The 16050-nt window shown below is 43.5% G+C and overlaps 2 protein-coding genes and 1 pseudogene across 4 annotated transcripts in view; 2 read left to right on the plus strand and 1 right to left on the minus strand.

Moving 5' to 3' along the window:
* UBE2L3 (ubiquitin conjugating enzyme E2 L3) overlaps positions 1–16050 on the minus strand; it is a 94220-nt gene that overhangs the window by 6694 nt on the left and 71476 nt on the right. For all 3 annotated transcript variants that reach the window (XM_077160273.1, XM_077160274.1, XM_077160272.1), the window contains one exon: positions 553–739. In XM_077160273.1, the coding sequence (XP_077016388.1) occupies positions 553–739 (187 nt within the window). The remainder of the gene's footprint in view (positions 1–552; positions 740–16050) is intronic.
* Positions 4752–5489, plus strand: LOC143683849 (small ribosomal subunit protein eS6 pseudogene; annotated as a pseudogene).
* LOC143683851 (ubiquitin-conjugating enzyme E2 D3) lies at positions 12259–13520 on the plus strand. Its single transcript, XM_077160276.1, has one exon. The coding sequence runs from the start codon at positions 12469–12471 to the stop codon at positions 12910–12912; it is 444 nt and encodes a 147-aa protein (XP_077016391.1). The 5' UTR covers positions 12259–12468; the 3' UTR covers positions 12913–13520.

Raw genomic sequence — 16050 nt, forward strand, 5'->3', positions numbered from 1 at the left:
CATAACAAAATCTAATTACTTCCAAGGATGAAGACAACTACAATCCTGAATTCTTCCCAGAAGAAATGAGCACACGTGTGCTCAGGCAGACAGGCAAACCCAGGGGCACACACACCCACACCAGGCCCACGGAGCCCACTGCCTGCTTTCATTGAGGGACCCGGGCCCCTCCTCTCCCCCTATTCACACCAAACCCCCGAGTTGGCGTTTTGCTGCCTGCCTACAGGGCTTTTATCACACCCTGCTTTCCACTTGGAAGACCCTCGCCAAGCTCCTTTCTTCCTTCAAGTGTGAGTTCCGTTGCTGACGGCTGTGTGAGGCCTCCTTACACACCTTGCCTTTTAGCCACCTCCATAGGATTGTATCCCCCCTGGGCTCGAGTTCCTGTCCGGGACAAGGGTTTAGGGAGCCCCACTCTCCCACTAGGACTTCCAGGAGGGTGGCAGTGCTTCTGCACCCACCTGGAGCACTGGTGAGATCATGTCCCAGTCTGCCCTAGGGGGACCTCATCCCTGAAGAGCGCCACCAATGAGGCCACGCAGCGCCTCTTACCTTGGTCGGTTTTGGTGGCTGGCTTCCAGTTTTCAGCACTAATTACTGGGAGGCAGACCTGCCCCTTTTCATCGATGTTCGGGTGGTAGATCTTTGTTTTAAACGTGATCTTCGGTGGTTTGAACGGGTACTCTGCTGGAAAGTTGATTTCGATTCTGAAGGCCCCCTTATCATATGGAGGGTTGTCCTGGAAGGAAAAAGAAGAGCTCAAGATAAACACACCTCAGTTCACAGACCTGCACCTGAGACAGGGCTGCCCTGTTTACTGAGCATTAGCTGATTTCCAGCATAAATCAACGGGTCTCCTTCAGGGCCACCTAAGGAGAATCCTTATTCCCAGGGTAAGTTGTCTACTAAGCTGGGAAAAAGGCCTGAGATCACAGTCCTGGTCTCAGAGGTTCTAAACCTCTTTATCTCTCTGAAAGAGGTGAAAAGATAGAGGACACACCAAAGAGGTGCCCAGATCCCAAATTCTGGGAGCTCAGTTTCCCAAGGGCAGAGTCAGCTACCCACCAGCACCTACTTGATGGCTGGACCCAGGGGAGCGGGGCTGGCCTTAAGCTGGCTGCCAAGTGGGCCAGAGTCACCCCCAACCCCCTTGTCCAAAGGGCCCACCCAAAGATCCAGGCCCTGGGACCTTACATCCAATGGCCCTAGGAACCTCTGAGACATACCCCAAGAAAAAGAGCCCTCCAGCTTCTCCCCACCCCGGCCCCCATCTCCAGAGCAACACAAGGCCATCCATCCTGTGCTGCCTTTTCTCTCTACTCCAGCTCTCCTGGAACCCTCCAGGAGCAAGGCAGCCCCAGGCCTGCCATAACACCCATCCCAAAGCAGGTCAGGCTGTCTAGACTGCCTAGGAAGGCTCTCGGCAGCCCCACTGATGTCCCAGCCCCATGAGCCCCACCTGGGTGTGGTTCTTCCCAGTGTGCAGAGTTCCTCTGCCATGGAGGTGGGGAGCACGTAGCAGTTCCCAACCCACCCCCACCTTCACCCCCATCCTCAGGTTCTAGAGGCCTGCGAGCAGAGTGCTACGAGAGCAGGTGGGGACCGACTGTACTGGGCCAGCCAGGGGGGCCAGGTCTGGGGGTCTGAACCACCCCCTCGGGCAGCTGGTGTGTTCTCCAAACATCAATCTCTGGAGAAGCTGCTTGGGAGTGAGGGAGAAGCTGCAACATCCATGAAAGTTCAGGAGAAGCCAAGATTTGGAAATGACCTTCATCCTAAACCCTGTCTAGAGGCAAAGGGGCAGCAGCCCCTCTCAAGCCCTTGTCCGGCTGTCCACCCAAGCCACTCCACTTACCCAGGAGAGCTAAAATCATGGTCACCAAGGAGTTAGTGGAGGAAGCTGGTAGAACACTGCTGTGGTTTCAAGGGAAATTAAAAATTTTCTTGGCTAACTAAAAATCATTGTCATTTATACTGTTTCAGCCATGCAAAAATAGCTTTCCTGTTTAACCTGTGGCTAGAGCTGAAGGCCCAGTAATAGAAATAAAAAAACATCTGAAGACCCCACCCCAATCAAGATGACAGAGTAAGAAGCTACTGCAACCCGTCCCCCAACAGAAGCTTTCAACAAACAGAAAGGCCAGCAGAAACGTCTCCCGGAAATAGCACAGGACTGCAAGAACAGGGCGCATCAATTAGAGGAAGCTTGGAGCACAGAGGTCTCCCAGTGGCTCCCTGGTCCTGGTACGCAGGGAGCAGAGCAGCCCACGCACACACGGGAGCACATAGGCCTGGCCCCATTTGCCTGGTGGTGGCCTGCAGGACTCACTGTCCCAGGACCTGCCCTGCGTATAGAAGGGGATACACAGGGCTGTCCTGTGCAATGCTGGGAGAGAGAGAGAGCAGGTGAGTAATGGCTGCCTGGGACGGGGGACTCTGGCTATAGGACTCACAGTGCAGGGCATGGGGTGGGGAGGACACAAGTTCCTAGGGAAGAAGGGTCATTGGTACCGATGTAACCAGGAAAATTCCCAGGGTCACAGCCACATGTCCAAGACAAGAAACACGCTGATCAAGGCGGCCCCCACACTTCAGCCTGGAGATACTCCCTGGACTCACTGTGTGAATAAGCTCCAAAGGAGAGAACTCCCTTGGGTCAATTGGGAAAGACTGCGAAAGGTGTTTTCTTCTTTTTCTCCTTTTGTTGTTGTTAGCTCCTGGCATTCAAAGAAAGCTTCGTGATGTGGTAAAACGCTAACTGGATCCAAGCTAAAGGAGCAGATGCCTCAGAATCTTAAATTCTAGGAATAACATATTCAAATATCAAAATGCCCAGGTTTCAACAAGATTGCAAAAGAGAAAATTAAAACACTAGGAATCATCAGTGAGGAGGACCAACCTGGGACATACCAAACAAAGACTTTAAAACACCAGTGCTAAAAATGCTCAAAGAGCTTAAGGAAAATATAGACAAAGAACTAAAGGAAATCAAAAAAATGGAAGATGAATGCAAAGAGAATATCAACAGAGAGATGGAAAAAGAACAAAACAGAACTGAAGCACCACAGTAACAGATATTAAAAATTCCCTAGAGGGGTTCAATAGCAGATTGCAGCTGGCAGAAGAAAGTATCCATGAATCTGAAGAAAAGACAACTGAAATCATCCAGGCTGAGGAGCAGAGAGAGGAAAGAATGAGGGAAGTGGACAGAGCCTGAGGACCCGGTGGACAGCACCTACTGCATCAATCTATGCACTCGGGGGGCCCAGAGGGAGAAGGGAGAGAGAAAGGGGCAGAGAGAAAAGTGAGAGGAGAAATAATAGCTGAAAACCTCCCAAACTGAACAAAAGACAAAAATATACACATCCAAGATACTCAACAAACTCCAAACAGGATAAACCCCAAACAGACCCGAGCCACACCAGATTATAATGAAATTCTTGAATGCCAGAGAGAGATGCAATGTGTCACATGCAACTGAGCCTCAGTAAGACTGAGTGCTGATTTCTTGTCAGAAGCCATGGAGGTGAGAGGGCAGGGGGAAGACATATTTAAACTGCTGACAGAAAAAACTGCCAACTAGAATTCTGTATCCGGCAAAACCGTCTTTCAGTAATGAAAGACATTGAAATACATTTCCACATATACAAAAGCTGAGGGGGTTTCTTTACCACTAGATGAGCCCTACGAGAGATGCTCAAGAGGGTTCTGAGGGTGAAAGGAAAGGACAGTAGACAATAGGTCAAGACCACATAAAGAAATAAAGATATCCGGTGGAGTTACGACACAGGTAAATACAAATGCCTGCATCACTATATTTTTAGTTTGTAACTCCACATTTTTATCCCCTACAAGATCTAGAGACAAATGCATAAAATGCAATGATAAATCAGTGGTTCTGGACTCATAAGGTTTAAACATGTAATTTACAACAAGGACTAGATAAAGGGGTGGTGGTGGCGGGATACAGGAACACAGTCTGTGTATCTTACTGAAGCCGGCATAAAAACAAATGAGATGGTTATTGATGTACGATATTAAATTTACGCTCCATGGTAACTATAAAGAAAATACTGAAGAATACGGAAGTTCACAGAGACAGAATTTAGAAAATAGTTTGCAGGGGTGGGGGTGGGCTAAGGAGAACCGGGAGTTAATGCATAATGGGAGGAGGGTTTATGCCTGGGGAGAGGGAAAGTTTAGTACTGGAAGGTGGTGAGGGTACTGCAACATTGTGACTGAATAACTCCACTGAAGGGCATGCTTGTAAGCAGTTGCACGGGAACACTCATGTTGTCTATGTTTCCACGATTTAGTATGGCTATCTCTTGATGGTGGTATGGTGGATTTTTAAAAAATCTTGTTTTTATTCAGATTCTGACTTTTCTATAGTGAGCATGAATAAATATGTATTCATTCTTTGAGGGGGGAAAAAAAGGACAATGACAATTAAATGTAATATGTGATCCTGGACAGGATGTAACAAACGAAAAACACCTCAAAAGGGCATTATTAGGAAAAAAAGGGGGGGGGGGGGACATTATTAGGACATATGAAAAAATTGGAATATAGATTGTAAGCTTTATATCAGTGTTAAATTTCATGAACTTGATAATGCACCAAGTGAATACCCTTGTTCTTAGGAAATACACATTGCAATATTAGGTGTTCAAGAAGCATGATGTATAAAACCTGCACTTAAGAGTGCAGGAAACTGCTCTTTTACACGGTGCCTCAGCGGCTGCCTCAGCATGAAAATAAACATCTCCTTCCCAGCCACTGGCTGCCAGAAGCTCACTGAAGTGGACGATGAGCATAAACTGCGTACCTGTAATGAGAAGCGAATGGCCACAGAAGTTACTGACGCTCTGGGCGAAGGGTGGAAGGGTTATGTTGTCCGATTCAGTGGTGGAAACGACAAACAAGGTTTCCCCATGAAGCAGGGTGTCTTGACCCATGGTCGTGTCCGCCTTTTATTGAGTAAGGGGCATTCCTGTCACAGACCAAGAACTGGAGACAAAAAGTGCAAATCTGTTCGGGGTTGTATTGTAGATGCCAATCTGAGTGTTCTCAAATTGGTGACTAAAAAGAGGAGAGAAGGAAACTCCTGGACTGACTGATCTACTGTGTCTCATCGCTTCGGGCCCAAAAGAGCCAGCAGAATCTGCAAACTTTTCAATCTCTCTAAAGAAGATGATGTCACCAGTGTTGTGAGAAAGCCCCTGAACAAAGAAGGTAAGAAATCCAGGACCAAAGCACCCAAGATTCAGCATCTTGTTACTCCACGTGTCCTGCAACATAAACGTCAGCATATTGCCCCGGAGAAACAGTGTGCTAAGAAAAATAAGGAATAGGCTGCAGAATATGCTAAACTTTGGGCCAAGAAGATGAAGGAGGCCAAAGAAAAATGCCAGGAACAGATTGCCAAGGGACAGAGGCTGTCCTCTCTGAGAGATTCTACCTCTAAGTCTGAATCCAGTCAAAAATAAGATTTTCTGAGCGTTATAAATAAATAAGATCAGAGATTTAAAAAAAAAAAAAGATTCAGAAAACAGATTGATAAATAGGCAGCAGATAGAAAGATAGACAGGGATAGCAAATGTAGAAAAATGTTCAAATTGGTGCATCTGGGTGTCTAGGGGAATAGAGATGTCCTGGAGTCCTGCATATAGGGTCTGTATTATTTCTGTAACTGCTCTGTTTGTTAGAAAGTATTTCAAAATAAAAGTTAAAAAATGCAGCAACCTTTTTTGCAGAAATGGAAAAGCTGATCCTCAAATTCATATCCAATTGCAAGGGGCCCTGACGGGCCAATAAAACCTCAAAAAAGAATAACCAAGTGTGCTTCCTGATTTCAAAACTTACTACAAAGCTACAGTAATTAAAACAGAGTGGGGCGGTGCAACGGTGTCTCAGTGGCAAGAATAGTCTCCTGCAAAGCTGGAGACCAGGGTTTGATTCCTGGAGCCTGCCCATGCCCACCACCCTACCCCCCAAAACAAACAAACAAACAAAAAACACCTGTGATACTGGAATAAGGACAGACTTACAGACCAATGGAATAGAACTGAGTCCAGAAATAAACCCTCAAATCTATGACCAACTGATTTCTGTCAAGGATCCCAAGTCCGTTCAATGACTCTCTTCAACAAACGGTGCAGGAGAAACTGGAAATCCACATGCAAAGGATTAAAGTGCATCCTTACACAGAAAAATAGTTGACCCAAAGAGGAGCGGTGTCCACGATGATAGCACTACAACAGAGGGAAGACCAGTCCAGACTGGGGCAGGTCAAGAAGAAACTGATCAAACAGATGAGGTGTCCATGTCTCAGAGGTCTAGATAAGCAGCAAGGGCTCTGAGGTTGAATCACTGACAAGCAGATAGAAACTAAGCAAATAGAAGTGAAAGATGATTACTAATTCTGGGGAAAAGAAAGTGGCACAGGAAAGTCATCTCATCTACCCATATGGCTCAGTTGTGATTTAAACATTGTCATCATAAGACAAACACTGAATATGATCTAAAGAAAATTCCAATGCAATTGTCGACAGGGAGGACATGTATGACTGGCAGGAGGAAAAAAGAAGTCAAAAGATGATGCTAAAACTGAAATATCAACAAGCTGCCATGCAGGCATGTTTGTGTGTGTGTTTGATTATTAATTTAGTAAATTTACCTGTCAATTGATACATTCTATATGGAGTCTTTGAAATGATTTTTTTTTAAATTTTTTTTCAGGTGCATGGTCCAGGAATCGAACCCAGATCTCCCGCATGAAAGGCGAGGTTTCTACCACTGAACCACCCATGCACCCCTTGAAATGATATCTTGAGGGTTTATTTATAATCACTGAAAGCAAAGATGGTTCTATAAACCCTACAACTCATCACAGGCTCCTTAAACCCACAACATACATGTATTTTAAGGTTAAATAGCCCATTTTCTTCAAAAGTAAATGTCTACTACTTTTTCATAAAAATATTTAAAAGACTTAGCATTCATAGTTTTTACAATATTGAACCCAAACCAAGATTTTCCTACAAATGACAATGCTTTCCAAAAAGTTTAAAAAGACATCACAGAATAATGTGATTTAAAACAAAACAGTCTTATCACCATAAGGTATTTTATTTTTAGAAACATTGTGCAGTATTTATTTTTAAAACTGACTTTTATGGTAGATTTCAGTTGTGTATATGCTATGAAAATACACCAGATTTAATCCAAGTCTTTCTATGTATGCTGGGGGCTGTTATATGTGACCGGTTATCATATACACTGCCATACAGAGATTGCAGAAATGGCAAAAGGCAATCTTTATGAAAGACAAAAAAAAAAAAATCCTTAATAAAAAGCAACCAACATTGCCCTAATTTTCCGCAAAAACCACCTCTTCCTCCTACCTTCTTTTTTCCATTTAATGATACCTTTTATAGCAAGACCTTACATAAAGATATTTATGTCACCTTTACTGAGCCTTTTACATGGCTGCATTATTTTTTTGGTTGCATTATTATTATTATTTTTTACATGGGCAGGCACTGGGAATCAAACCCAGGTCTCCTGTATGGCAGGCAAGAACTCTGCCACTGATTCACTGTGGCCTGGTTGCATTATTTTTGATACATTGAATTTATCAAAGGCAGTAAGAGTAGACTCCTAAGTAGTTTCTGATCTTTTGCCCCTTTTTAGGTTCCTCTAGAATGATTTTCCTTAGACTCTAAGGACTCTAAGTGTGACTCTAAGGACCTAAGGATAACGAACGGTACAAGCAATATGAAATGTATCCCATTCAAAAAGTGTAAATATAAGTTCCTTGAACTTTTCATTTGGACAAGAAGTCAGAAAAACTTTCTGGGAAAAAAAAGTACACCCCCTACCTCATACCATATACAAAAAAGGCCTCAAAATGGATCAAAGACCTAAACAGAGGAAGTAAAATTATAAAAATCATAGCAGAAAGCACAGGGGAACATCTTTAGGACCTTGAATTAGGCAACAGATTCTTAGACTTTACTCCAAAAGCACAAGCAATAAATTAACAAATAGGTAATTTGACCTCATCAAAATTTAAAACTCCTGGCATCAAAGGACATCAGAAGACAATTTACTACTACAGAATGGGAAAAACTATTTAGAAATCATACAGCTGATAAGGGTTTAATATCCAGAATACATACATACATACATATATATTTCGAAAATTCACCAAAAAGACAAGCATCCCAATTAAAAAATGGACAGAGGACTTGAGGACTGCTTGGTGCCTTTCTGTTCCAGGTCTACTCATCTTCTGTCCTGAGCAACCCATGGAGGCAGAGGTTGTATCATTTAGATGGCAGCATCTGCCTGTGTTTAGAGAAGGGGGAAGTGAGGCCAGGAGTGACCTGCCTGAGGCCACCAGCCCTGGGGTGGTAAGTGGGGTGTGACCCCCGCCTTTCCAGCTCCTGATGCTTGCTCCCCACTCCACCCCCAGCGACCCTCCAGCACCCAACACCATCAGGGCCCTTCCAGCTAGTTTTCCGGATGGGATGGCCCGGGTAATACTGGACTGACTGGAAGGGCAGGCTTGGGTGGGGGTGGGGGAGCAGTTTGGGGAAGGGGTTCAAGAGTTTGGCTCGTTCCACTGTACATCCACACATGTGCCTATAAAGAGGCACTTTCCACGTTGCTGGGATCACTTTTAACTTTTGCTGAACATTGAGATGGTTTTCATGTTCCCCAAATAAAAATAGGTGTAAATAGGTTCATGTATTTTTCTTCTGACTTATTTTGGACTGCTCTCTTCCTTAGCGCTAACAGCACCTTCTGTGATAACGGAAACGTTCTGGACCTACAGGAGCCACACGTGGCTGGTGAGCACTGAAACGTGGTATGCACCAGAGGAAATGGGTTGTTCTATCTTTTAACTTTTTAGTCAAATGACATATATACAATTCAAAATTTCCATTTAACCAGTTTCAAGAACACAATTCAGCAATATTAATTGCATTTCCAATATTATACTACCTTCACCAACACCCATTTACCCCAACTTTTTCAACTACCTCTAACTCTGCATTCAGTCAGCAATAACTCCCCCTTATCCTCCTCCAGCCCCTGGAAATCTGCAATCCACTGTGTCTCTAAAATTAAGTAATTCGTGTCAGCAGTATCATACAATATGTATGTCTTCATGTCTGGCATATTTCAGTCAACGTGATGTCTTCAAGGTCCATTCATGTCGCAGCATGTGTCTGAATTTCATTTCTTTTAGAGCTGAATAATATTTCACTCACATTTTGTTTATACGTTCATCTGAAGATGGACATTTGGGTAGTTTCCATCTTTTGGCTGTTGTGAACAATGCTGAAATGAACATTGGAGTTCCTGATTTCAATTCTTTGGGGTATATACCAAAAAGTGGGATTGCCAGGTCATATGGTAATTCCATGTTCAACTTTCCAAGGAATTGCCAAACTGACTTTCACGTGGCTGCACCATTTTTTATTACCACAAACAATGTGTAAGTTTTCCTATTCTTCATCAGCACTTTCTTTTTTTTTTAATCACAGTCATCCTAGTGGATGTCAAGTGGTATCTCATTGTGTTTTTATAACTGAAAAGTTAGGATTTAAGGGATGGTTATGATCACTGAATCATTATATGGATATTCCTTTGAACTTTCTGATAGAGTAGATACAGGGGAATATATGAAATCTTTGCACTGTCATCCAGCTGCTTTGATCTCTGTTAATGATTGCACAGCCTTTATCTTGTGCCCTTGTGATTGTTAAAACCTTGTGACGACCTTTACTTGTACCCATTTTATCTGGTTTTTCAGCTTTAGAGTTTTATGATTACTAAAGACAGGCCCTAATGTTTATTCATGAAGGGTGTTGGGTCAGTCAAGGGCTGATCCACCATAATTCCAAAGTTTTCTTGATACCAAAACTGGATCTAACCAAAATGGGTGTCATGCCCAGTAGCTTACACTTTCACCTATAAGTAACCTGTATCTCATTACAATATAAAAATCAGGCCCAGTATCATACTGAGGTCACCAATTTCTTACATACATTCTGTGACTAGGCATATAATCAATCTGTGCATGCTCAATAATTAGATCACCTCTAATTATATCATCTGGGGCCACTGTGCTCATTATCTTAAAACCTGCCCATTTTTTGATACTATAAAACTATCAGAATTATTATAGTTTGTGGAGACATTTTCTGGCAGATAGGCCATCTGATCTCCAGCTTTATACCTGGCAATAAATCCCTCTTCTCTTTGAAACCCCGGTGTCTCAGGAATTGGCCTTTCTCCAGTATCAGTTTTGAGTTTCCCTAATAACTGATGATGACACTGAGCATCTTTTCATGTGCTTATTTAGCCAGTCGTATATCTTCTTTGGAGAAATGTCAATTCAAGTCCTTTGCCCATTTTTCAATTGGGTTGTTTGTCTTTTTGTTATTGTGTTGCAGCAGTTCTTTACATATTCTGGATATTAAAACATTCTCATATATATGATTAGGAATTATTTTCTCCCATTCTGTAGGTTATCTTTTCACTTTCTTGATAGTGCCTTTTTGCAAGCAAAATTTCGATGAGGTCCATCTTACCTATTTTTTTCTTAGGCTGCTTGTTCTTTCGGTGTCAATATCTAAGAAATCATTACCAAATCCAAAGTTACAAAAGGTTTATCCCCTAAGTTTTCTTCTAAGAGTCTTACAGTTTTGGCTCTAAGGTTTAGGTCCTTGACCCATTTCATTTTTGTATATGGTGGGAGACAGGAGGAGCTGAATTTAAATAGCTACAAGCAGCAAGTCACAAGCACAAACTTGGATGATTTTTTCATGGTCCCAGATGCTTACTAAATTGTTTTCCAAAAAAATGGCTTCAGCCACCAACACTTTTATTTCCCATAATTATCTTACATGGTATAAAGGCAAATGTGATTTTTTAAAATCTTAATTTAGAAACAACAGTTCATCCATTGACACTCAGTCTGGGTACAGAGGTGGATAGAAGTTTAACAGCAGCCTGGCCCAACCACCGGAGCCCTGGTTCAGCTCCCTGTGAGCTGCCACTGGCACTATGTCAGGGCTATGCAGAGAGTAGTACCAAGTGCTGGGAGACAGTTCTCCATGGGCTCTTGCATTTTTCACATGCTTTGCAAACAGGGCACTGCCCTTTGTTTTGGACTATCTCCAGATGTTTGCAGAATGAGCAGCATTAGAACACAGAGACAGTATCTCCCTCTGGAGCAAAGGGAGATCTCCTTCCTACCATAATAGGGAAGTCAGAGAAGATTCAGGGTCCCTCAGCGCTAGGGGGTCTCCTCCAAAGCAATCCATTACCTATGAAGGTGTCCCACCTGGGCCCATCCATGTCACCCAGGAGGGCTGGGGCAAAGAGAATCGATACAATATGCTGATGCTCATGTAGCCTGCCATGCCATGAGAAATAACCTATTCTTCATCTGTCTGACAAGTCCCCTGTCTTTTGCCACCATCCAATAAACCATGGCTTGCAAGGAGAGTAAAAATTTCAGATCCTCACAGTTCTGACACGATCCTCCAAAGGCACAAAGCCATTTTGGGGCAACTAAGACCACACCCAACACCAAACCATCTGGAGCCTCCCCCATGTGTCCTACCTCTGATCCTGGGGTAGCTCCCATCTTTCCTCTCAATGGCAAACCTTAAAGAATCCCAAGACCCCAGGTCCTTTGCTCATTCCACGGAGGATATGGCTTTGTGTCCGTGTGACCACTTTCCTCTGAAGGTACTGTGACTCAATGGGGTACCTGGGTCCCTGCTTTCCTGTCCAGATGTCTGTGCCCACTGTGTGGTAGACCACCATGCCACCCTCTGGCAGTCACGGGAGATGCTGGGCCATTTCTCCAGCTCCCTGACATGGGTTGCGTCCACGTGTGCTTTCCCACAGAAGGCGTGCAGCTGCTACCGGACTCCACAAGCAAGGCACTCATTGCTGACATGATGAGAGCAGTGAGGACGTTGGTTTGGGGTCTAACAAGCATGCTGTCCTTCCTGTAGGCCAGTGTCAGAGAACTGAAGGCTTGCGCAATACCAGAACATCCACCTCTCATCAAACTCCTTTCCCTATGGCTACACCTTTGCACACCGTAAGTTAATAAAGCTGGAACTTTTCCACCATATGTGGATCCAGAGAATGTACAGAAGCCCAGATCTACTTTGATAGTGGCATATCACTGGGAGCTAAGTCTTGTTAAAGGGGAATGAGGTGAGCCCCGTAGGGCCGGGGAGGCACCAGCTGCCGCGCGGGGAGGAGGCCGAGGCCGCAGCTTGAGGGAGGCCCCGGCCCCTCTGCGCCTGTGTCTGGCAGAACCGGTGTGAGACGAAGATACACTCCTTCCCCGCCGCCCTGATAATCAAGAGTTTTGACCGGACCTTTGAGCGCACACCAAGATAGTGCGGAGCCAGTCGAAAAGCACAGACTATGGCGCTGAAACGGATTAATAAGGAACTTAGTGATTTGGCCCGTGACCCCCCAGCACAATGTTCTGCAGGTCCAGTTGGGGATGATATGTTTCATTGGCAAGCCACAATTATGGGACCTAATGACAGCCCATATCAAGGCGGTGTATTCTTTTTGACAATTCATTTTCCTACAGACTACCCCTTCAAACCACCTAAGGTTGCATTTACAACAAGAATTTATCATCCAAATATTAACAGTAATGGCAGCATTTGTCTCGATATTCTAAGATCACAGTGGTCTCCTGCTTTAACTATTTCTAAAGTTCTTTTATCCATTTGTTCACTGCTATGTGATCCGAACCCAGATGACCCCCTAGTGCCAGAGATTGCACGGATCTATAAAACAGACAGAGATAAGTACAACAGAATATCTCGGGAATGGACTCAGAAGTATGCCATGTGATGCTACCTTAAAGTCAGAATAACCTGCATTATAGCTGGAATAAACTTTAAATTACTGTTCCTTTTTTGATTTTCTTATCCGGCTGCTCCCCTATCAGACCTCATCTTTTTTAATTTTATTTTTTGTTTACCTCCCTCCATTCATTCACATGCTCATCTGAGAAGACTTAAGTTCTTCCAGCTTTGGACAATAACTGCTTTTAGAAACTGTAAAGTAGTTACAAGAGAACAGTTGCCCAAGATTCAGAATTTTTTAAAACATGGAGCATGTGTATTATGTGGCCAATGTCTTCATTCTAACTTGGTTATGAGACTAAAACCATTCCTCACTGCTCTAACATGCTGAAGAAGTCATCTGAGGGGGAGGGAGATGGATGTTCAGTTGTCACATCAAAGGAAACAGCATTGCTCTATAGCAGCATCCATTCTTGTTTAAACCTTCCACTGTTAGAAATTTGAGGTTACATGATATACTTTATGCTCATAACTGATGTGGCTGGAGAATTGGTATTGACTTTATAGCATCAGCAGAACAGAAAATGTGATGTATTTTATGCATGTCAATAAAGGAATGACCTGTTCTTGTTCTACAGAGAATGGAAATTGGAAGTCAAACACCCTTTGTATTCCAAAATAGGGTCTCAAACATTTTGTAATTTTCATTTAAATTGTTAGGAAGCTTGGAGCTATTAGTTAATCTATCTTCCAATACACTGTTTAATATAGCACTGAATAAATGATGCAAGTTGTCAATGGATGAGTGATCAACTAATAGCTCTGCTAGTAATTGATTTATTTTTCTTCAATAAAGTTGCATAAACCAAAAAAAAAAAAAAAAAAAAAAAAAAAGGGGAATGAGGTGAGGTGACCTGCCCTGTCCTGAGTCTTCAGGACCCACTTTAGAATCATGCCAAAAGCCAGGTTAAAGTTCATGGATGGTCTAGGGCGGTGACAGTGGCTCAGTGGCAGAGTTCTCATCTGCCATGCCAGAGACCTGGGTTCGATTCCCGGTGCCTGCCCATGCCAAATAAATAAATAAAGTTCATGGCCTTCAAAAAATCACCTTTATGATTTATTCTCTCTTGTCTATTCTCTTATATATTTAAGATTCCCAAATCTGCTCAATTAGTTTAATTTTATTTTCTGAAGATGATTTCCTGGGTACTTTTTCCAACAATCCCATTAGTGGACTGGCAATGAATTCTCCGGTATTGAAAGAATTCAACCCTATTCCCTCTGAAAATAAATATTTTTGGAAATGGTTTTCCAATCTTTCATGATAATTACCTTGAGAATAATATCTAAATTTAAAACCACATCCTTCATTAACTAAAGGCAAAGGGAACTCACACTTCTAATCCCACACAGCCATGTGTACCACTCATGGCATAATTCACTTTTTCTTCAAGAATGGAAGTAACCTTATTGTCATTTCTCATAATATATACTATACATGCTGAGAAGTTATATAGAAGTATAAAAAATTCCACTGGCAGACACCACACACCCAGGTAGCCACAGCCGTCACACAGTGTGTGCTTTCCCCGGGGCACACTTGGTGAACACGCTGCCCTGGTGCCTGCACACCTATGTACGCTACTACACCAGACTGGGACCAGACTGCCCACCAGACTTCCCGGCTTTTCCTCATGTTGCATGCTGCTCTGGCTCCTGCAGCACAGAGGCTGTTTCCGCCACGGACCCAGTCCAGGAGCCACACACCTGGCACCCAACAGAGCTCAGTGACCCGGTCAATGTCACGGCACACTCTTTCCCCTAAAACCAGCCCCAGTGTACACTGAGTTTGGAGATAAAAGTATTTTTACATGTGGCTCTTAGAAAACAGGGCTCCCTTCATTTGGCCTCAATAGGTATAGCTGCAGACAGGAGGAGGGGAGATAAAGGAAAGGCTGAAGAAGCATGAGCAGGAAAGCAGAGAGGAGGCGAGAGCATGGCCAGCACTGCACCCCCAGGGAGGCAGGCCCAGCCGCACAAGAAGCGCAGAGGGCAAGGCTGAGGAAGGAGGGGTCTGGCAGGCCCAGGCTTTAGGTGCCATGGACTCTTTACAGGAGGAAGGACTGTTTCTCGAAGCTGGGGTTCCAGCAAGAAAGGAAGGTCAGAAAGCCGAATTACATACCTACTACAGAAAGGTGAAAGGCAGAAACCAAAGCCTCCAGGGCTCCTGGAAGCAGGGCGAGAATGGAGAAGACAATATGCACTCTAACATGGTGAGAATATCTATAGCGTGCACGGTACTGTGCAAGTGCTTTTAATCAAGAACATCAGCACTCCATAGGGCATGAGATTTTGTAGGTTTGTCCAGAGTGATGCCCCTATAAATCACAGAGTGATTTGAACAGTGAATAAAAAAGTATTTGTAAAGTCCCCTTAAGGGATGGTGAGAAAGAGGAAAAATTCAACATCCCCATATGCAAAAGGCCTGACATTCTCACAAGCAGTGAGGTCAACAAAATCAATAGGCTGAACCCTCAATGTTGAGGTTTTTCATATGAAACATATCCCAGCAAAGGATAGATTAAGCCTACTTAAAATTAGGCCTAAGAGTCACCCCCAAGAGAACCCTTTACTGTTCAGATGTGGCCTCTCTCTCCAGCCGACACAACAAGCAAACTCACCACCCTCCCCCTCTCTACATGGTACATGATTCCCGGGGGTGTAAACCTCTCTGACAATGTGGGACAGAAATCCTAGAATAAGTTGGGACTCAGCATCAAGGGATTGAGAAAACCATCTCGACTGAAAGGGGGAAGAGAGAAATGAGACAAAATAAAGAGTCAGGGGCTGAGAGATTTCAAAGAGAGTTGAGAGGTTATCCTGGAGGTTATTCTTACACATTATATAGATAAGCCCCTTCTTAGTTTAAGGTGTATTAGAGAGGCTAGAGGGAACTGCCTGAAACTGTAGAGCTGTGCTCCAGTAGCCATGTTTGTTTTTTTAAAAAAAACTTTTTTTATTAATTAAAAAAACTTAACAAACAAAACATTAAGATATCATTCCATTCTACATATACAATCAGCAATTCTTAATATCACAACATAGTTGCATACACATCATTTCTTAGAACATTTGCATCGATTTAGAAAAAGAAATAAAAAGACAACAGAAAAAGAAATAAAAT

The sequence above is a fragment of the Tamandua tetradactyla genome, chromosome 5 (genome assembly GCF_023851605.1).
Source record: "Tamandua tetradactyla isolate mTamTet1 chromosome 5, mTamTet1.pri, whole genome shotgun sequence".
In the NCBI taxonomy this organism is placed as follows: Eukaryota; Metazoa; Chordata; class Mammalia; order Pilosa; family Myrmecophagidae; genus Tamandua; species Tamandua tetradactyla.